At 39.8% G+C, this 22,653-nt stretch overlaps 3 protein-coding genes across 4 annotated transcripts; 1 reads left to right on the forward strand and 2 right to left on the reverse strand.

The window, feature by feature from the left end:
- rfxap (regulatory factor X-associated protein) lies at positions 1–6,090 on the forward strand. The gene is given in 4 exon segments (XM_058411845.1): positions 1–256; positions 259–641; positions 3,007–3,117; positions 5,507–6,090. Coding segments are annotated over 4 exon segments (645 nt in total). The 5' UTR covers positions 1–207; the 3' UTR covers positions 5,609–6,090.
- A 99-nt stretch (positions 6,091–6,189) lies between these two features.
- On the reverse strand, positions 6,190–12,919 carry smad9 (SMAD family member 9). Of its 2 annotated transcripts, none has more exons than XM_058411843.1 (7): positions 12,757–12,919; positions 11,170–11,774; positions 9,483–9,737; positions 9,174–9,284; positions 8,846–9,067; positions 7,493–7,749; positions 6,190–6,748 (listed from the first exon to the last, which is right to left on the reverse strand). In XM_058411843.1, exons 2-7 carry the CDS (start codon positions 11,579–11,581, stop codon positions 6,605–6,607), a joined length of 1,401 nt encoding a protein of 466 aa, XP_058267826.1. In that variant the 5' UTR covers positions 11,582–11,774; positions 12,757–12,919; the 3' UTR covers positions 6,190–6,604. The 2 variants fall into 2 exon arrangements, with proteins under 2 accessions (XP_058267826.1, XP_058267825.1); XM_058411842.1 differs by having other exon boundaries at positions 9,174–9,287.
- An 870-nt stretch (positions 12,920–13,789) lies between these two features.
- alg5 (ALG5 dolichyl-phosphate beta-glucosyltransferase) lies at positions 13,790–21,664 on the reverse strand. Its single transcript, XM_058411844.1, has 10 exons — positions 21,375–21,664; positions 20,563–20,731; positions 20,083–20,129; positions 19,528–19,596; positions 18,405–18,497; positions 18,104–18,217; positions 17,856–17,915; positions 17,598–17,749; positions 14,712–14,797; positions 13,790–14,558 (listed from the first exon to the last, which is right to left on the reverse strand). The coding sequence occupies exons 1-10, from the start codon at positions 21,438–21,440 to the stop codon at positions 14,443–14,445; spliced, it is 972 nt and encodes a 323-aa protein (XP_058267827.1). The 5' UTR covers positions 21,441–21,664; the 3' UTR covers positions 13,790–14,442.
- Between the last annotated feature and the right edge of the window lie 989 nt (positions 21,665–22,653).

Raw genomic sequence — 22,653 nt, forward strand, 5'->3', positions numbered from 1 at the left:
CCGAACTACATCCGATTCCGGAATAATAGCGACTAAGCTGTCTGTTGTTGCTGCAAGCCTCATTAAAGGCGCTGATTAAACACGTCGTTTTAAAGCCCCTCATTCAGTGAGAGTAGTTTTTTTTCCTTGTTTATTTGTATATCTTAAAATAACTGAGCTTTTCTGGAAACAAGCGATGCGTTGTGTTCCGTTAGCTTGTAGAGCTTCATGCTAGCCGCTAGCTGTCAGTGTCGTTTCTCACTTTGGTTTCTTTATAAATCAACATGAGTGAGAACGACAGTGTACATTCTGAGGCCACCTTTAGTAAAGAAGGCCAGATGAACCTGTCCGGGAACAAAAGCAGGAGTGTAAACAGTTCTCCTCCGGAGGGAGACGCCGGGTTTGACATGGACGACCCGGAGGAGGAAGAGGAGAGCGACGCGCTGGACACAACCGAGCCAAGAGAGAGCGCGCCGAGCCCCGCAGAGCCATGCGACGAGAGCGCGCCTAAGCGCTGCGTTTACGACGGCTGCTCTGAGACCAGTGCTCTGGGTGCCAAGCAGAGGAAACCGTGGATGTGCAAAAAACACCGCAACAAAATGTACAAGGATAAGTACAAGAAGAAAAAGAGCGACCAGGCTATGGCGTCTGGAAAATTAGAAGTAAGCATGCTGTAGTTTCCATGTAGGGCACCTTGTAGTGTAGAGTACAGTCCTTTCTGATACTGGGAACTCTAACGAGGCTGAAATTTACTTCTTATTCACCAGCTGCTTCATGCTGCTTACATACGACATAATGTAACGCAATAATAATAAGAAATAAGAAATCTAAAACATAATAATAAGAACTTATACTCTTAAGGTGCTCGAGAAGTTCAGTGTCATGGAGTATATGTGTATATTTATATCCTTATAGACTGTGATGTATATGATCAAATCCCAATAATATTATTCATACAAATATGTTATGTATTACTTTTGAGTGACACATTTTTGGTGTATAAAAATCTCAGGAAGGTCAAATGTCCCACAATGAGGTTCACAGTCATAATTAAATATCCCAGAGAACTGTCTTCTTATTGAGTGTTTTGAACATGTCTTACACTTTGTCTGTCTCTTATGCAGTTTTGAATTGTGTAAGAAGCTTTGAGAATAAGGAGATAATGGCAAAGGAAATAAGATTTCCAGCTATAAACAGTTGTCTCTTCGATGTTAGACTGCAGGGGCAATAATGTGAGTACTAGATACACTATATTGCAAAAAGTTTTGGGACACCCCTCCAAATCATTGAGGTGTTGTTTTTCAGGGGTTGGGCTTGGCCCCTTAGTTCCAGTGAAAGGAACTCTTAATGTTTCAGCATACCAAGACATTTTGGACAATTTCATGCTCCCAACTTCGTGGAAACCTTTGGGGATGGCCCCTTCCTGTTCCAATATGACTGCACACCAGTGCACAAAGCAAGGAAGAACTTCAGAGTCCTGATCTCAACCCAACAGAACACCTTTGAGATGAATTAAGAGTGGAGACTGTGAGCCAGGCCTTCTTGTCCAACATCAGTGCCTGACCTCACAAATGCACTTCTAGAGGAATGGTCAAAAATTCCCATAAACACACTCCTAAACCTCGTGGAAAGCCTTCCTAGAAGAGTTGAAGCTGTTATAGATGCCAAGGGCGGCTATAATATTACATTAATGTGCATTTAAAGGCGCACGTCCCAGTTTTGGCCTGGCTCGCAGTCTCCACTCTAATTCATCCCAAAGGTGTTATATCTGGTTGAGGTCAGGACTCTGTGCAGGCCAGTCAATTTCCTCCACACCAGAATCACTCATCCATGTCTTTCCCACAAAGTTGGGAGCATCAATTTGTCCGAAATGTCTTGGTAAGCTGAAGCATTAAGAGTTCCTTTCACTGGAACTAAGGGGCCGAGCCCAACCCCTGAAAAACAACACCTGAATTCAATGATTTGGAGGGGTGTCCCAAAACTTCTGACAATATAGTGTATTTTAATATGGAACAGAAAAACTGAAGCCAGTTTCAAAAGGGACCTTTTCTGAAACACTGAAGGTCAGATATATTATTTGGAGGTCCGTTCACATCACGGCAGTGATCCTGACTGTAGTGTGTGGCTCTGGTGTATCAGTTGCAGCCAGATATTACTGCAGTTATTAAGCATTCTGGGCACTTGATTAGACAAATGTGACGGCTCATTTTTTCCATGCAGTGTGTGTTAGTCATCTAGCCCTTTATCAAGCACCACTGTTGACTAGACTTTTTTGGATGGCAAAATGTTTCTCAGCCTGGCATTAGTAATACAGATTTGTTAAAGAAAAAAAACACACAGTGCAACAACACAGAAATGATATCCAGTCTGTGAGGGTCCCTTTCTGTTAATGTTCAGAATAAACTTGAGCACATGGAAGCCCAGATTGTCACTTACTAGTGATGAGAGAGAGTAATGTTGTCCTTCCCACCCATGCTCCTTTAGACTCCCAGTTGACCTCATAATCTCCCACAGGGCTTGTGGCACCTCTTGTGCCACCCAAGAGTCTGATGTTGAGTTATGAACAATAGAACAAAAGAACAACACTTTTAGCCTTGTGTGTTTAAACAAAGTGGTGTAGAAAGGTAGTCTTCTCTATTTTTGATAATACTGTCACTGATAAAATGTGCTACCTCGTAGGTGAAGTATATATCATGTATGTAATGGTCTATTAAAGCTTTGTACAAAACTGGTTTTTAGATCATACAGTAACATTTTCAAGACTATTTATTTGTTTCAAAGTTTTAAGTATAACTATGTATCATATTAGTTTTGTCAGTTTTCAGCTACAGATAAGATCCACCAACCTTACACTTTTAACACTTCAGACTTTATAACACCAGTCAATATTATATAATATACTGGCAGTCAAGTTACCTAGGCAGGTTGAGTTTAGTATATTAATATACTGTATGAAATGATAAAGTAGGTGAGATACTCATTCGATAAAGTGCCGGTGTCTCATGGCATGAATGTATTGAATTGTAGGAGGGCTCAGAGGAGAGGCCTGTGTCTGTGACAAAGCAGCGGCTCGGCACTATTGGAGAGCGACCTACAAGACCTTCACTGATAGAGCAAGTGTTAAACCAAAAGAGGCTGGTGAGTTCCTTATTCTTGGGGCATATTTGTAGGTTGCAAAGATGGTTATGAATTTTAGAACATCTCAACAGCTGTGATGAAAACCCCCCAGAGGTTGGCTTACATGTTTCCCTATTATAAATATTAAGCAATCTGTATGGTTTTATAATTGTGCTGCTGCTACATGATTGTCGGATAATATAAATGCATAAATAATCAGATGTACAGGTGTTCCTATTAAAGTGGACAGTGGGTTAAGTATTTCTATAGCTGCTGATCTCCAGGGATGTTGAATATTAATTACAAACAGTAGCAGATTTAACCCAGTAGTGACCTAAGTATTCAAAAATGTAGTTAATTAAACTAGCAATTTGTTTTCTGTCCAAAAACTTGCAGATCTGCAGATTGGTTTTGCTAATCTGCCTGTTTGTGTGAATGTGTGTGCTGATGGTGCCGTACTATGCACTGGCAACACATCTGGGGTGAATTCTCCCACCTTTTGCCCAGCATTCCCAGGGTAAGCTCAAGGTCCACTAAAGCAGCTACTGAAGCTCAGTGAAAATAGTAAAATGTTTAAGCCTTATTATACTTTATGAATGTTTAAGCCAGTCTTATGATATCCTTGACAGTGTTATTACAGTGTTATATGAGTGTTATTTACACCGATCAGGCATAACATTATGACCACTGACAGATGGAGTAACACTGATTATCTCCTCATCATGGCACCTGTTAGTGGGTGGGATATATTAGGAAGCAAGTAAACATTTTGTCCTCAAAGTTGATGTGTTAGAAGCAGGAAAAATGGACAAGAGTAAGGATTTGAGCTTTGAGCTTGATGAAGGGCCAAACTGTGATGGCTAGACGACTGTATCAGAGCATCTCCAATAGCAGCTCTTGTGGGGTGTTCCTGGTCTGCAGTGGTCATGGGCCATGCTGACCCAAGTGCACTGCCGAAAGCACCAACAATGGGCACGTGTGCATCATAACTGGACCACGGAGCAATGGAAGAAGGTGGCCTGGTCTGATGAATCACGTTTTCTTTTACTTCACATGGATGGTCAGGTGTGTGTGCGTTGCTTACCAGGGGAACAGTGGCACCAGAATGCACTGTTGGAAGAAGGCAAGCTGACGGAGGCAGTGTCATGCTTTGGGCAGTGTTCTGCTGGGAAACCTTGTCCTGATGTCCATGTGGATGTTACTTTGGCACGTACCACCTTCCTAAGCAATGTTGCAGACCATGTCCACCCTTTGAGTAGTTGATTAAGGTGTTGACTTGGCCTCCAGATTCCCCAGATCTTAATCTAATCGATTATCTGTGAGATGTGCTGGACAAACAAGTCAGATTCATGGAGGCCCCACCACGCAACTTGCAGGATATATATATATATATATATATATAGCTCTGGAAAAAAATAAGAGACCACTGCAAAATAATCAGTTTCTTATGTTTTTTTTTCTTATGTTCATGTATTGGTGAGATGAAAATTTTGTTTTCATTTTTTTGTGAACTGCTGACAATATTTCTCCTAAATTCTAAATATAACTACTGTTATTTAGAGTGTATATTTAAAGGAAATGACAACACATCAAAATAACCCAAGATCATGCAGTATTTGCGGAGCTTTAATAACTCAAATAAAACAAAATGCAAATAATTTGTAAACAAATTGTGTTAATGCTTTGGCTAAATAACATTAATAAATCAGTATTTGGTGGAATAACCCCGATTTGCATGTGTTTTGGCTCCATGCTCTCCACCAGTTTTTCACATTGCTGTTGGGGAACTTTATACCACTCTTTTTGCAAAAAAAAAAAAAAAAAAAAAAAGGCAAACAGCTCAGCTTTGCTTGATGGTTTGTGACCATCCATCTTCCTCTTGATGACATTCCAGAGGTTTTCATTAGGGTTCAAATCTAGAGATTGTGCAGTGGTCTCTCTTTTTTTTTCCAGAACTGTATTTATAAAATAAATGATGATATTCTCTGATATACTCAATTTCCAGATTATGTGTATCCATCAAGTACAAGTCAGAACTGACTGTAGCACTGTGTAGCAACAGATGGACTACATTGAGTAAAACTATACATGTAAAGCCTTGCTACATATATGTTTACCTGATAAACTGGCAATGAATGTACATAAATACAGAACTTAATACATCAAGCAATTTAAATACAGAAAAATGTAAATAAAGTCATAGATAAATAGAAAAAAATCATAGATAAGGGAATACATAAATAATGAAATATACAAAGAATATACAAAAAAGTACCAAAACAATAACACACAAGAATAATTTATGAATGTATTTTCTGAGACATTTGTTGTTGTCTTTTTAATTATTATTATTCATTCAGTCATTTTATCCACTTCACATGAAAGTAAAACCTATCCTCCTCTTTTGCAGTCTCTCTTGCGGAGTCCAGAGGTCATCAGTTTCCTCCAGCAGCAGCAGCGTCTCCTCACCATGCAGACACAATCTCAAAGACATGACCAGCAAAGCTACTGAGCACTGTTTTTTCTGGGGATTTTACAAATACTTTAAGAAGTAGCTTAAGAAAATGTGAAGGACTTGGACTCGGGCTGATGCTAAACTGAAACGCCACCAGTCTTCACTATGGTGTGAAATCACATTTCGTCAAGGGCTGGATGAATTATCATGATCATGATCATTATTAGTAGCAGTTCTACTGTACTGTAAAACTACCACATGGGTCTTCATCAGATGCTGTTATTTTATGTGCTATGATGCATTTGTCATTTTAAGTCAATTATGTGAAAACCGTATGCAGTATCACAATAGCTGATTTTTTTAACACTAGTGACTGCGTGTTTATAGAAATTCGTTTTAACCACTTAATTATTGTGACATCATTCATGCTTATATATAAAGTAGATAACATGCATTCTTATTGTAAGTATGTGACTAGGTAAGCATCATGTTCTTTTTATACATGTACTAAAGCTATTGGAATATATTTGAATAATTGAGTATTTTTGCACTTTTATGTTCATTTGATTTTATTTTTTACGTTTGCATGAAGTTTGGTTTGTTTGCGATTTTAAATCACAAGCCAGTGACCACACGACTGAGAGGGAAAATCTGTATTTCAAAAAATAGGAAAAATCAGGCATGTAATAGGATTCCAAATTTAGTCATGTTGCCAACACAAAACAAACATCAAGCTGTCAGTGCTACTACTGATGCGTCACCTTTCTGCTTTCCTTAATCTTTTATCACTGTATTGCTGTCTGAACTGTACAGAAATCAGATTATGGAACAGTGATCATGATTAAAAAAAATCAAAGACTAAATAGACACAGTTGTAATACTTACTTTAGCAATTAGATGCACAAGATGCTTTAAACGTCCTTTTTTTTTTAAAGTCTGATAGCCTACTGGTACCATGAACCTCTAGTGAAAACTGAGATGGCATTTTGAACACTGCTTTCTCCTGTGCTGATCCTCAGGCTGTGCTGTGAGTTACGGAGTGTATTTACAGTGTTAGGACACAGAGGAGATAGGGTTGTGCGGGGAACCCATTTGGGTCAGAACTTTATCAAGCCATTGCAGAGGTCCATGCAGGTGGATCTCTATCCAGCAGGGGGTGCTTGTGACATCCTGGCGGTGGTATTCTGCACCCCAGCCCTGTGAGATAAAAGACACAGTGGCATACTGTTAATACTAATCACCATAGTGTGTTCAGAATGCCTATTATATTAATTAGGGGTGTGAAATATGAAAATGAATGGTATGGTAATATCTAAAGATTTCCCTAACAATTTATTGTTTATATAAGGATGAAATTAACTGAAATAGGTTATTTACATTTGCTCTTTTAAGGCCTTAAAGTCTGTTTTTGAAGATCACAACAATTACCATAATCAGTATCAACACTCATATACAATAATACAATCATGTGTATAACTAAACTAAAGTTCAGGTTTCTTTACTGTGATATTGTGCCATAGCAGTACAGCATTACACCCCTGATATCCATATACATTTAGCAAGAAAAGATGCTGGACTTAATCAATGTTCATTTTCTGCACAGGGTTCTGTAACCATGCACAGAGCCTCAGAGGGACAGGTGTACTAACTTATACAGGGGCAGATGAATCAAGATTCAAAATAACTACAGGATGATGTGCTGAACAACACCAGATATTCAATCAGAACATTATAAACCTTTAAGAAACTTTTATTAACATTGAAAGACAATAATATAAACATAATACACAGTTAAAATTCTATAATATTTTGGAGACACATTTTAAATATTTGCCCATATATTTTCAAATTAAAGAAATATATTACTGACTACTGAATCTATTAGTCAACAGGTATATGCAACCTCTAGTCTGTATATGTATAAAAATTAGATCCAATTACCTTGACAAAGCTCATCCTGATGGTGCACATCTTAGTGAGCTCGTACACCACCTCAAAACCGTGGTTGACTGACTGTGACAGAAGCTGGGCGAACAACTGGTTGTTGAAGATCTTGAGGCTGCAGCCGCTGGGGATTTTGCACACAGTGGTGGCATGGAAGCCATGCTGGTAATTACAGTTGCGACTTTGTACGAAAATGCTGCTGTCACTCAGGCACTCGGCATACACCTCACCCCCTACATAATACAGGTGCACACCTGCAAATATACAGGGTTCAGTTTGAATATGAAAGAATTACCTATTAATTATTAGACAAATGTGTCGTACAATATCCAGAAACGTCTGACTTTTCTCTGTAATAAGACATTTCTTGCCTGATTAAACCTACGATTGATTTGATCTGATTGATTCACTGGACATCGGAATAACGAACTAATAAATTAAATAGATAATAGTAATTGTTATGTATGCTTCATGTATTTTCAGATAATAGCCATAATTTCACATAACACAAGGGAGAAATGAGAGATGAAAGTCATAGCCCACTATAATAAACGAACAATAAACAGTCCTAATCGTTTAACTGTATACAAAAAGGCACATTATAATTCTATGGGTTTCAGCCATGGCCACAAAGGTTAAAACATTAAAAGCAAGGCTGAAGAACAATCTGAAAGTGGAAAAACATGATTTGTCATTCTGAAACCAGGCTGCAATGAGAATGTAAAGCTGTGGGATTCCTGTACTCTTTCAACTCAATACTTAGAAATTTTGTTTCATCACATGCCAAGCAGAAACCTTAATACCCTCCGATTTTCAGCCATCTTGCTCTGGTTTATGTCTCTCTCCACAACGTAGCTGCAGACAGGACACATATTTGGCAGACATCCAACTAGTGAGTGGGGTGTGTGTGTGTGTGTTGGTGGGTGTGTAGGTGTGTAGTTGTGTGAGAACGCACATGCGCTAATGTTGAATTTTTTTTCTGTTTTTGGGATTTACAAAATGAGAAACGTAAAATTTGGGACTTTCCCTTTCACAGTGTTGTTGCATCACATGAACACTGAAAGCATTTTTTCAGCTAATATTACAGAACATCAATATCATAACCCTCCTCAATACACAAAACATCATGTTAGTGTGTGTTCTAAAAACTTTCAATCTGAAATGAGCAAGTTACAATTATTAAGCCATAATTATTGGCACAGAGGAAGCTCAGTGACTGACTGGTTCTGTTACACTGCACTTACTGGCTCCTTAAGCATATCCCTGGCACTGCCTCACACTAATTTCATTAAGGGATAAAAACAATTGCTACCTTTAAAAAAAAGAAGGTTAGATAGAGGATAAGGCCACCTTTTCCTATGTGCCGGCGAGTGTGTTCAATGGTGGAGTTGCGGTTGACATTGGATAGCAGCCCTAAGCAGAACCGGGTCTTGTTGTTAGATGGATCCGTGAAGCCATCCACCAGAATGCTCCGTGATGAGGCGTGGAAGGTTTCACCAACTCGATTGTTCAGTTCATAGTAAGCGACAGAACACCAGTGCTCTGGCTCTTCATAACACACTGGTCTCAAGTCTACACAAACACACAACACAGTTTACTATCGAACAGCAACATATCCACAGCATTTTATATAAAAATGTGTTATTTGTGAGTTCCATAAAATTGTTGTGTCTTGCACCTCTGTGTGGAGCAGACAGAGTGAGTTTTGTCGTGTTGTTGGACGACTCTACGGGTTTCACGTCCTGTGGAGGGCTTGTTTCCATCATGCTGTAGGGTGGTGGTGGGGTCTCTGCTATTTCATGAGTAGAAAAGATAAGCTTTCTTTATTCTTGTTATTCTTTATTCTTGAATAACGTGCTTGTAAATCAGAAACAATAAAATGAGATTCAAAATAAACAAAAAAAATACATAGCTGTCACACTAACGGGCTTATGTCCAATCTAAAAATGCTTGATGGTTATTAATCTATTTTAAGTAGTAAACAGACCTGTAATGTGGTAGGGACTTGCAGGGTCAGATGTACTGCTCGGGGAATTTGGGTGGCTCTGTGCATTTGGGGACTGGAGAGTGCTGGATGGAGAGGAGGAGAATGAGCTACAAGGCAGTGGAGGAAATGAGTCTGGGAAAGTGGCATTCTGGGGCATGAGTGGCTCATTGTGGAGTGAGGCATGGCGGAATTTGGCCAGCAGACTGTGCTGAGGGTTGAACTCACTGTGACGAGGTACCAGGACAGGAGGCAACACTGCAGAAAGAAAGAAAAGAATACATGAAATTAATGAAGAACAACTCATCACACTATCATTCTACTTATATGTCTTATATAATTTCTCTTGTCCCAAAGAGCCTTGCTTTTATGAAAGCTACATGTTAAAATTGTGTAAGGAAAAAAAAAAACAATAACAACAACAAAAAAACATACTCTTGCATTATTTTACCATTCAATTGGTTAGAAGGTGTTTTCTATATAAGAATTTTCTATAAAAGTATGGCTTACAGTTTGGCTGCAAGTTAAGGTTTATGTGTATATGTTAATGCACTTGTTTTAATATGTTATAGTTTCTATAGTAACAAACTACACAGGAACTTGTATGGGTGACAAAAATAGAGCAGTCAGAGGTAATAAGAAATAGAGGCAGGAATATGCTGGTCTTTAGTAACATGACAAGCTGTATTTTTGTCAACTCAAGAAAAACAGAGGCTATTGAGGGTACTAGAGCCTATAGCTGTTATAATGCAAGTTCCACAAATGAAACTAGAAAAATCAATCTTTCATGAAAAAAAGTATGCCAAAAGTATGTAAACACCTGGCTATAGCATCTATATGTGCATGGTGAACATCCCATTTCAAAAATATGGGTATTAATAAGCCCATTAGCTGTTATAATGGCCTCCACTCATCCGAAAAGGGTTTCCACTAGATTTTGGATTAGTGCACTAGCCAATAGTGCAGTAGTGAAGTCTACTAGTTCCAGTACAGGTCGACATAGTTCCAGTGGTGTTCCAATTTAAACCCAGTGTGTTCAGTGGGGTTGAGGTCAGGACTTTTGGAAAGCCATGTCTTTATTGACATTGATATGTGCATAGAGGCACTGTCTCCCTGGAAGAGGTTTGGGCCTCTTATTTCCAGTGAAGGGAAACTACAGCATACATAGGCATACATCCTGTTGTGTGGCAACACTATGAGGAAGAACAACACATGGGTGTGAATGTCAGGTGTCCACAAACGCTTGGCCAGTATAGTGTGCATACACACAGTATGTGCAGTGGCAAGTGCCCCTGGATAAAGGGAATACCATGTGTTGTTTTACTGGTTTAAACCTCTTAAAAGTAAAAATCATCATGTAAAATTACTGAAATCTCGAGAAAATACATTTTGATTTCCATTTGTACGTTTTACTTTATTTACTTTTTATAGTCTTTGAGTATAATAAAAATTCTTTCACTGATTTTTTGTGGCATTATTGGTTTATTGGCAAACCTATATCATATTTCATGAAATTATCATGTATAGTGATATGATATTTTTGCAATGTAGCTCATGGCTGCTTCACACTTAACTTCAGAGAATTTTTTGCAATTCATCACAACTAAAAACCTGTCCCCAATGTGCTTTGCTAGATTTAAATAAAATAAAAAATTCAGAGTGCATAGACATGCTACAAGAACTCAGGTACCTGGTGTCTCCACACGGCGGTAGTGGTAGGGGTTGACACAGATGTCTTTTTGTTTGGAGCCAAATGGAAACTCACAGCAGTCCAGTGCTTTAAGCTCATGGTGTGACTGTAGGTCAGGCCAGCGCCACACACGGCAGTAGATAACATGTGGCAGACCTTTCCTGTGCGACACCTGGAGCCGTCCGTCCAGGGAGCGTGGGATGGTCACGCACTTGCTCGGCTGACCTGGACAACTCAGTGCCTTCTCCAGCTCTTCCATTGCACCTTTCTTTTTCTTCAGCTTCTTCACTAGTGAGTCCACAGCCTTCTCTGCCCATTTCTCCTCCTCATCGCCTTGTTTCCAACCCAGCAGTCGCTTCACAGCTGGACTTGTAAAGGAAAACAGTGACGTGATGGATGTAGTGGAGTGCATTGGCACGAAGTGCAGCAACGCTTTTGAGGGAATTGCAGAAGGATGGGCTGTAGTTGGTGCCACTGATGAGGGAAATGTTCAATGTTTGTTTTCTCTCATCCAAAATGAGGGTGAGAAGAAGTTGAGGGTGAATCCCCCGGGAAGGAGATGTCTTCTTGGAGAAGTCAAATGTCTGGGTTTGTCTTTAAACTGACTGAAAAAAAAAATCATGCAAGAGGAGAAGTTAAACATGTAATCACTTGTCAAGAATGGAAATACTTTGAGCACTGTTTGTCCAGAGAATAACCATTAAAATATTGCACAAGAGTGCAGGAATATCTCTGGAAAAATACACTCCCCTCATCATTAGACTTCCAGCGGCTCTCTCTGGAGTAACACTGGGATCTCAGCAGCAGTGCTCAGCTATTACTGCTGCTGTCAACAGGTGACAACTTCTTCAATCATATACCAAATCTGATCTGACCCTTGGAAATGTACCACAACAAATACAATGATGTTTTAGCATTTTTGGAAAGTAAAAGTCAAGAGCCACTGAAGTCTCCTGATGCTTAATATCATACAGCAACTAACCACTTTTTACTAAATAAACTGCAGAAAATGCAGCAAGAAAGAATGTAAAAGGGCAAAGCAAAGTCAAGAACAACGTAAACACCTAATAAAGTGTAGTGAGTGCATTGTTGGCTCTCTGCTCTCTGAGCCAGTGTCTGCTTGTGAAAGCGGCGTCTGCCAGTCTGAGAGCTCAGATACGCTTAATCACCTCACAGGCTTCTCCTATCATCACTCTGCCGCTGAACTGCACATTCCTCTCTCTCTCACACACACACACGTCTTTTTAGTCTAATTCAAAGAACAAGTTAAAGGTGTATGAGTAAAATTAGAGCAAAGTAATTAGTTAACTGCCATCAGTGTATCTCTTTGCGTAGCATCGTGTGTTTAACACACCTTCAGTGGTGAAAGCGATGTGACCAGTTCATCACCTTATCGGCTTATAGCGAAATATAACAGCGTATATGCAGACAGTGCAGTGTTATAGCACATAGACGCACTTGTCATTCCTATTCCACCAAGCCAATATTTTTTATAATTTTTATATTTGCTCCTTTCCACTAGTAGACTTATTATACTTAAATAAGAATAATAATGAAATCACAGTGTATATGTAGGTGAATTCTTACCTGTTTTAGTTCGGTGCAGAACTTCCGTGCACTGCAGCCTATTCCCGCTATGGCCGCCCTAAGCCACACTGTGTGTGTGTGTGTGTGTGTGTGTGTGTGACTGGAGGTGTAGCGCGTGTGTCTGGATGGAGCCGCGGCTCCGGCTGCACATCCCGGCGTCAGCCAGACTGGAGCCGCAGTGCCTGCGTGCCGGATTCATCCGCGCCGCCGGAACTTTTCCCAGCGCGGCGGACAGACGCAGCGCGCGCTCAGCACATAGCACGCTGAGTTAAAGTAAACGAACAAAACTTATTAAAGCAAAAGTGCATTAATGTGGAGCAGACTGAAGTAAACAAAGTGTGCATGATTTGGAACAAACGAGACGCGGCGTGACGGTTAAGCCATTATCGACCATGCGTCTTGCAGACTACAATAACATATCTGGAAAGCGGTGAGGTTGGACATGACAGCTCGGTAAAGGCTGCACTTGTCAGTCATCTCACATTACAGCGCGTGGAGCCTGACTGCAGCGCAGCGCAACACCGTTACAGATAACTCACAGTTCATACGTTATTACATCATTATGCCTTCATAACAATTTTTTTTCAAGTAAACGAATGCAAAAATCTTGAGAAGATATTATACTAACTTTATTCATTTTTATACTGTACGCGGCACTTACGTTTTGGCTGCGTGCCAAAAAGTTTTTATCGATGGCTCTATTTCTGTTGCGGATGGATACACTTCGATTTGGCGTCCGCGCGCAGTCTGTTCTAGTTAATGACGCAAGCCTGGACGGCGACAGAGAGTCTACAAGTTTGACATTTTCACAGTTTACAGCAACTGCAGGGGAACGAAACAATACTCCCAATAATGCCAGCGCCCATACTCAGCCCACTGTGTGCTCAGCCGCGCTGCTTTCCACTACACACACAGGAGGGAGACAGGGAAAGGTGATACAGGACACTGAATCAAACAAGCGCACAAACGCTCGGGAAAGCGAAACGAAAAGATTAAAGGCGGCCCACAGAAAAACTGACAGCTGACGTTTGGGTGTTTGGAACTTCGGGTTTTATTATTAATGCATTTGGGTTTACTCCCATTGGGTCCTGTCTCTTTTATTCGGATTGTTGTAGGTCCCTACAACAGAAGAGCTGCCTAGAAAACATTAAAAAAAAAAATAGAACCCCTAAAAACCATCCAAAGAACCTTAAAACTTAATCCAAAGAATATGTTTGGCTGATTTACACTACTCTTAACTTTGCAATGCCAGTGCAATACATTTTGGAAAACATTTCTTTAGAACCTTAGATAAGCAAATATATTGACATTTCAAAATACATTGTTTAAATTTTCCTTAAGCAGCACATTAAAGTGTTGGAATATTTGGAAGTTGTCTAAACCATGAATTTCATTTTTCATGCCACAAAGGTTGTAAGGTTGTTTATTTGGCTGTGCATGTTCAGCAAGTTCTTTACAAATAAAAACCACCACATTATTCAGAAACCAACATAACAGTTCACCTGGGCAATACCATGACATAATAAAAAGGGATTGCATCTACTACACAGTTTGTAGTAATCTCATTCACAGACTGCAACCTGCACCAGTTTGTCAGCATCACTTGTAGCAATTGTTTGTGGGTGTTACACATTGGCACACACTGTACCATGCTCATGTATATCCACACACCAACAGCAGCTAGGCCTACTGGGATTTCCGTGGATACTCCAATCTCCAGGCACCGGTGATGTAACGCAGTCTGATGAAGATGAGGTCTTTGCCCATCTGTAGCCAGCTCCAGAACGGCACTAGCTTAGACCCTGGAAAGGCACAATGAACCAAATGTGTCAATGTTCAAAATATACAACTAGAACATAAAAAGGTAAACATTACAAAATGTAGACTTTAAGAAATTAATATAAATAACAGATAATGAATCAGTCTCAAATGGAAGTGTCTGTTCCATCTCTAACCTTCTATCTCCGTCCAGTTGACTGCCACTTCAGCAATAGGAATTTTAAAGCACTGAGCGATGTACAGAAGCTCCACATCAAATGCCCTGTGATAATGAAAGACCAGAATAAGTAGAAAACAAGAACAAAAAAACAGGAAATCTCATGTTTACATTTTCAGCTGAGGTAGTAGAAACTGGCTGACTAAAAGATCTGAAACATATACAAGGTTTGGTTATCTTGTAAGAATGCATAATGAAGATAATATTATATATATATATATATATATATATATATATATATATATATATATATATATATTTATTATCTTCATTATATAATATATAATATAACATTACATAATATAATATAATATTTTATATATATATATATATATATATATATATTACACACTATATAGCCAAAAGTATTCGCTCACCCATCCAAATAATCAGAATCAGGTGTTCCAATCACTTCCATGGCCACAGGTGTATAAAATCAAGCACCTAGGCATGCAGACTGTTTTTACAAACATTTGTGAAAGAATGGGTCGCTCTCAGGAGCTCAGTGAATTCCAGCGTGGAACTGTGATAGGATGCCACCTGTGCAACAAATTCAGTCGTGAAATTTCCTCGCTCCTAAATATTCCACAGTCAACTGTCAGCTGTATTATAAGAACGTGGAAGTGTTTGGGAACGACAGCAACTCAGCCACGAAGTGGTAGGCCACGTAAACTGACGGAGCGGGGTCAGCGGATGCTGAGGCGCATAGTGCGAAGAGGTCGCCAACTTTCTGCAGAGTCAATCGCTACAGACCTCCAAACTTCATGTGGCCTTCAGATTAGTTCAAGAACAGTGCGCAGAGAGCTTCATGGAATGGGTTTCCATGGCCGAGCAGCTGCATCCAAGCCATACATCACCAAGTGCAATGCAAAGCGTCGGATGCAGTGGTGTAAAGCACGCCGCCACTGGACTCTAGAGCAGTGGAGACACGTTCTCTGGAGTGACGAATCGCGCTTCTCCATCTGGCAATCTGATGGACGAGTCTGGGTTTGGCGGTTGCCAGGAGAACGGTTCTTGTCTGACTGCATTGTGCCAAGTGTAAAGTTTGGTGGAGGGGGGATTATGGTGTGGGGTTGTTTTTCAGGAGCTGGGCTTGGCCCCTTAGTTCCAGTGAAAGGAACTCTGAATGCTTCAGCATACCAAGACATTTTGGACAATTCCATGCTCCCAACTTTGTGGGAACAGTTTGGAGCTGGCCCCTTCCTCTTCCAACATGACTGTGCACCAGTGCACAAAGCAAGGTCCATAAAGACATGGATGACAGAGTCTGGTGTGGATGAACTTGACTGGCCTGCACAGAGTCCTGACCTCAACCTGATAGAATACCTTTGGGATGAATTAGAGCGGAGACTGAGAGCCAGACCTTCTCGTCCAACATCAGTGTGTAACCTCACAAATGCGCTTCTGGAAGAATGGTCAAAAATTCCCATAAACACACTCCTAAACCTTGTGGACAGCCTTCCCAGAAGAGTTGAAGCTGTTATAGCTGCAAAGGGCGGACCGACATCATATTGAACCCTATGGATTAGGAATGGGATGTCACTTAAGTTCATATGCGAGTCCAGGCAGGTGAGCGAATACTTTTGGCAATATAGTGTATATATGAAAAATGACTATAGCCATTTGAACAACAGATGTTAAACAGCTTTTAGAAATCTGGATGTAGAGACGGTGGTAAAACTCCCTGAGATGTAAAGTGGAAGACACTATAAGAAGAACTGGACTTAAAAGGGAACACATCCTCTTCTTGATGACGCACTGTAGTGGAATTATAATCCAGTGTACAGGTGTAATAATGTAAAGTCAAACTAAATGTATTGAAAGGATGTTCAATAAGGGCATATTGTGAATTTGAGTCCTGCATTTAGAACTGAACAGTCTTTATGATTTCACTTTGGGATTGATTTTGATTATAATGTATAAACAAAGCAATCAAAACATGTATATAATGCATTTTAAACTACAGGCGTGTAAAATCAACCCAAGAATGTTTACTATTCGGCCTTGTGCGTCTAACCAAAATCACACCACAGAGAATTAAATACAAGTAGCAATGTTTAAAAGCAGGTATTAAAAAAATATAGCTGTGAGCAGCAATTATCGCGGTTCAATCACTTTAAGACCTTTAAGTGTAGGAGAAATATATTATGCACTATTTAGCAAGCATTTAAATTGGAGATGGTACAAAACAACTTTCAAGTTTTATGTTTTGTGATGTAACATACAGTATCTTAACACACAATTCAAAATGGCTGACTCCCAAAATAGCAAATACACTAAAATTTAGTAGGTCATTTTTTATTTATATATTATGCTTTTAATCACAGTATCGCCACCATGTGGTTCATCAGGGTGAGACAGCACGGTTGTAAATGGGTGGAGCACGGGAATACTACCTCAGAGTGACTAGTCTCAAGGCCTTAGGGTTTGGTCTGCAGTTTTATGGCAGAAAAACTACCACTAGTACTAGTACTACTACTACTACTACTACTACTACTACTACTACTACTACTACTAATACTACTACTAATAATAATAATAATAATAATAATAGGCTGTCAACACTTCGTGATTGCACTCCTAAAAATAGTGAAAATATAGCTGATTAAAAGATGGTAAAAAAAGGTCTTAGTTTGAAAGGATGATTTGTGTAATGCATTGAGTTCACAGAATAGAGACTGTGAGATAAATGTTATAATCTGAAAGCACAATGTGTGTACAGAATCAGAGGGTTCCAATCCTTTGTAAAATGACTAAAGCCATGTTTTAAACCTTTTCCAGAATATTTTTATATTATATATATTATAGATATATCCTTATATCGCATTAACAACACGTGTTTTACCAGCGTTCCACGTGCAGACTGATGAATGTCCTTAGTGCTGCTTCACGAGTGAAGAGCTTAAAGCCACACTGCGTGTCCTTGATCCCTTTGACACAGAAGAACCACACCAAGAAGTGGAATCCGTACATCAGGAAAGTCCGGAACATAGAGCGCTGACACAAGAAGAGAAAGCAATCATATTTTCAACATATTGACATTCTTCTTATACAATCATGGCCTATTAAAAATTAAAGAGTGAATTCCAGCAGATTTAAACACCTGAGCCACTGATTCTTTTTCCAGGTGAGCCCTGGACCCGCAGGAGATGGCCATGTTCTCCTGAAACATATGACATACAGGGCCAGTAAGAAAGATAAGCATTCTTATTTGACTTTCACATTTGGTTTTTCTACATTGTCATTCAAACTGCAATGCAGACTGGAATTCTGGCTACATAACAAAACATTGTGTACTTCTGAGGAGCACTACATTACCACCTGCTTTAGTCTATAAGAAATGATGCTCACCGGCTTTGGACTGAGATTCTGTAATCCAGCCTCCAGCTTCGCAACGTCAGCAAACTTTGTGGCTCCGTCTGCATCAGCCATCAGGATGAGACGTCCACGAGTGCGCAGAGTCCCCTGAGGACAGCAACACAATACACACGACACATACAAAACTGCAGATTTAAACATGCAACAGCTGTGCTGAAACCAGTACATTCACCTTGGATTTACTGTAAATTCACTCATTCATCTAAAACTTTTAGAGCAGCAATACAAGAGCTGCTATTGTGCAAGTCCAGTGTTACATAGAATAAAGACTTACCATGCGCACAGCACCCCCTTTGCCCCGGTTCTTCACTAGTGTTAGTACCCTCACTTTATCCTCCCCGTATTTCTTTGTGTATCCTAAGCCGACCTGAGAACAGAGCACACAGCACATTAAAGAAAACTTCTAAAGGGTATTTTTAAGTCAGGAATAAGTTAAAACTGATTCTAGTGTTTGAACGAGTGTGTGAAGTTTATCATTTACTTTAGGTAACTACACTCCTTTGGTCTTTAATCAGCACCATGTACAACATGCTAACAGTGTGCTCAGAAATTAACCAGCAATGAAGGTCTAAAGGATGACTAAACAAAACTAAAAGATAATTATATTCTCTAACTTAGATCTACAAGGTGGACTAAAATAATAGAGTACGAAGGTATATAGATATAATTAAATTAGATATTAACTTAAATATAGAATAAAATTTCACAAGACTCATTTCTCTATCCATAAAAATGGTGCAGCTATGTTCTCCCGTTAGCAGTCCTTTTAAAAGTGAATGTTCTTTGGTTTTGTAGTCCGGCACCTGTTGGTCAAATTTAGCTTGTGACTACATGAAGCCTAAATCTGGCCATCAATAAATAAAAAGGAGCACAGAGAGAGAGAGAGAGAGAGAGAGAGAGAGAGGAAAGCTGCATATGAGCAGACAACTTCTGACTTTTTTCAGAAGACAGCACACCTGTTCTGATCCCTTCTACCTCAGTATATAGCAGCACTGTCAAAAGTAACAGTGACAATACCAGACTTTCAGCAGTACGGGTATTAATACAGACTGCTGACTTACTTCAGTATTTACTCATAGGTGGCTGCTTTCAAAAGGTCCTGTGTGTGTTTGCACTTTCACAAGAGATGAAAATGGACAAATAACAGGCCACAAGCCATATATCAAGTGCATTTATCAATCAGTTTTCGTTAATATATGAGGTCCATGCAAAATAGATCGGACTTTTACTGTGTCAGTCACAGTTGCTTCTCCTGTGAAATGTCAGGAGAGCTTTCATTTCTGAATACTAGTTAAGAAGGTGGTCAATTAGGTGGTAAACTATAAGCAAAGCTGAATATATACAGTGATTTGATGTACTTGGGACACAAAAAGAGAGAGGAAAAAAAATTAACATACCTCTGTGGTTTTGTCTTTGCTGCCATCATCAACAATAATGACCTCATAGGAAAATGAAGGATTTTTCTTCTGTATGAAATAGATTTCAATCACTATAATTCACATAAATACTTCAAACTTCAGTGTTAACTAAAGTACACAATATTTAGTGCTTTTCTTATGCAGTATACCAAATTCAACATGGAAGATCAACATTGGTCTAGACCAGGTAAACTTTAACACCCTGCAGTTCCTACATCATTTTTATTCATTTAATTCATCTACATTGCTGCCACCTGCTGGTGATAACCACACACTGCAGTTAGTCATCCCATGCATCTTTTCTGGTTTAAACAGAAGCGGTGCATTTAATTTGCAAAGGTATTCCAATGAATCTGGTAGAAGATGCTTTTACTGGATTGCGTATTTGATATTTCATGAGCATGTGTGTATGTGTTTATTTTGAGACGTAAAATAATGATAAATCACAAATTTCAAATGTAGTGTATTCATTAAGCTCAATATCACACTATGGGCAAATACACAATACACAAATGTATGTAAAAGTAAACACACCCGTCTTTTCTCAAGGTAATCCATGGCTTCTTCCATCATAACAGGCACTGGGGAAAAGAAAGAAAGAAAATGCTACGTCATTACAACATCAATAATACTGTAATGCCTCCACTCAAAAAAAAATAAAATAAGAGCCTGTCATTAAATTGTGCTTTACTAATTGATTAAATAATGGAAAGGATTAATGTGTCAAATTTTAAGGATATTAATACCAAACAATAATACACAAATCAGTGTTTATGTTCTTTCTTGTGAAATGTAGGATTCAGTTTGCTGCAATGATCAACATCCTGCAATCATACAGACATCAGTGCAACTGCAGACAATTGTCCAGGTTACATAGGCATAAAAAAATGCACCATGCAAGAAAATAAAGTAAGGCAGTCCCAGTGCTTACTGCTGCTTAACCTAAGGCGGCTATTTTTTGTGTTACGGTATCATTAACTTGATGCTGTAAAGACAAGTGAAAATAAAGCTTACATCTGGATTCCTCATTGTAGGAGGGCACCACCACAGAGAGCTCCAGTGAAGAAAGATCAGACAGACTGGGGAATGGCTCCTTCAGGCCCGCTGCAGTGAGGAAGTACTTCTCCTTCTCATCACACCTCAGATCCATCATTCCAGCAGTGACATGGGCGATTACAACAAGCTAGAGAGTAGATCAGATCAGACATGTCAGATAGCACTGTTCTAGAGCATGTTAAAATGGGGCTCCCTAACTAAACCCGGAACTAAACCTGGAAGCACCCAACGCTTGTGGCTTACCTGTGACTTTACTCATCAGGTTTAGCAGGCATGTTAAGGCACGAAATTCTTGGTGCTGGATGCAAATCCAACATAACTACAACTGTGGAAGTGTACTTTAAACTTAAAGCTGTTTAAAAAAATAAAATAAAATAAAATAAAATAAAATAAAATAAAATAAAATAAAATAAAATAAAATAAAATAAAATAAAATAAAATAAAAACAAGAACCCCCAAAGATGCTAAAGAAAACTTGTGTTTTTTGTGTGCCAGAGAAGAGCCTCTGATCAGATATCACCATGTTTAATATCTTGACTTTCATCATCTATACAGTTTTAATAACGTGTACTCAGGATCAGCTCTCTTATCAGACACATTTCAGCATCACTCGCTCTACTGATTTATACTGAATATCTGTGATGGAGAAAGAGCCCACTCCAAAGCAACAGCAGAGCTACAACACACTAGCCACTCAGGCTAATGAGCTAACAGTTACCTGGAGTTCTTACAGTTAAAGAAATGACTGTGGTGTAAAACTTCAAACTTACCAAGAGCAAGACGAAGATAGCCAGGGCCAATAAAGTGTGGATTAATTCACACAGTCCAAACTCCATTCTCCATTCCCGGGTGAGGAGCACAGTGAGGAAGTGTCAGTGGGCAGGAAGCACTCCTTAATAATTTTCATGCATACGACAGTATTTAAAAAAAACACGAAATTCAGGTTTAAGTCTATTGAGGACACACCAGTGAGTGTGTGTTAAAGAGGAGGAGCAGTTGAACTCCCCATTGTGACGGTTCGCTTCCACTCAAGCTAAAACACCTATGCGGAAGTGAACTCTGCTAAACCACATCATCACAGTGCAGCAGGAGGGGGCTGTAGAGCCGGGCTGTAACGAGCTGCAGTTGACGCTGCGCATCCTGCTGGCCGGGAGGTCCTACTGGCGTTGTATAATTCCTGCAAGCTGAGGTACGTCAACGCATCCTCCACATTAGAAGGGTACATGTGCAATGATTAGCCATAACATTATGACCACCTGCCTAATATTGTGTTGGTTCCCCTTTTGCTGCCAAAACAGCCCTGACCCAGACATGGACTCCCCTAGATCCCTGAAGCTGTGCTGCGGTATCTGGCACAAAGATGTTAGCAGCAGATACTTTAAGTCCTGTAAATTGTGAGGTGGGGCCTCCATGGATTGGACTTGTTTGTCCAGCACATCCCACAGATGCTCGATTGGATTGAGATCTGGGGAATTTGGAGGCCAAGTCAACACCTCAAACTTTGTTTATCGAACCATCCCTGAACCATTTTTACTTTGTGGCACGGTGCATTATCCTGCTGAAAGAGGCAACAGCCATCAGGGAATACTGGGTGTACATGGTCTGCAACAATGCTTAGGTAGGTGGTACGTGCCAGAGTAACATTCACATTGATGTCAGGACCCAAGATTTCCCAGCAGAACATTGCCCAAAACATGACACTGCCCCCACCAGCTTGCCTTCTTCCCATAGTGCCATGTGTTCCCCTGGTAAGCAATGCACATGCACCCAGCGATCCACATAAAGTAAAGGAAAACGTGATTCATCAGACCAGGCTACCTTCTTCTATTGCTCCGTGGTCCAGTTCTGATGGTCATGTGCCCATTGTTGGTGCTGTTGGTGGTACACAGGGGTCAGCATGGGCACCCTGACTGATCTGCAGCTATGCATCCACATACGCAACAAACTGTGATGCACTGTGTATTCTGACACCTTTCTATCATAACCAGCATTAACTTCTTCAGCAATTCGAGCAACAGTACCTCGTCTGTTGGATCGGATCACGCAGTC

This window comes from Hemibagrus wyckioides, linkage group LG16, assembly GCF_019097595.1.
Source record: "Hemibagrus wyckioides isolate EC202008001 linkage group LG16, SWU_Hwy_1.0, whole genome shotgun sequence".
Lineage (NCBI taxonomy): Eukaryota > Metazoa > Chordata > Actinopteri > Siluriformes > Bagridae > Hemibagrus > Hemibagrus wyckioides.

Bases quoted from the DNA above. Each gene is read 5' to 3' on its own strand.
- alg5 (XM_058411844.1), bottom strand. From the start codon at position 21,440: ATGGAGTTTGGACTGTGTGAATTAATCCACACTTTATTGGCCCTGGCT. The intron at 17,750-17,855 runs GTGTTTAAATCT...TTCTTGTGTCAG, and splicing joins AAAAAGAATCAGTGGCTCAG to CGCTCTATGTTCCGGACTTT. The intron at 14,559-14,711 runs GTTAGAGATGGA...GTGCCTTTCCAG, and splicing joins CAACTGGACGGAGATAGAAG to GGTCTAAGCTAGTGCCGTTC.
- smad9 (XM_058411842.1), bottom strand. From the start codon at position 11,581: ATGCACTCCACTACATCCATCACGTCACTGTTTTCCTTTACAAGTCCA. The intron at 9,738-11,169 runs GTACCTGAGTTC...TTCTTTCTGCAG, and splicing joins CCGCCGTGTGGAGACACCAG to TGTTGCCTCCTGTCCTGGTA. The intron at 9,068-9,173 runs GTGCAAGACACA...GTGTTTGTGTAG, and splicing joins TCTGTCTGCTCCACACAGAG to ACTTGAGACCAGTGTGTTAT.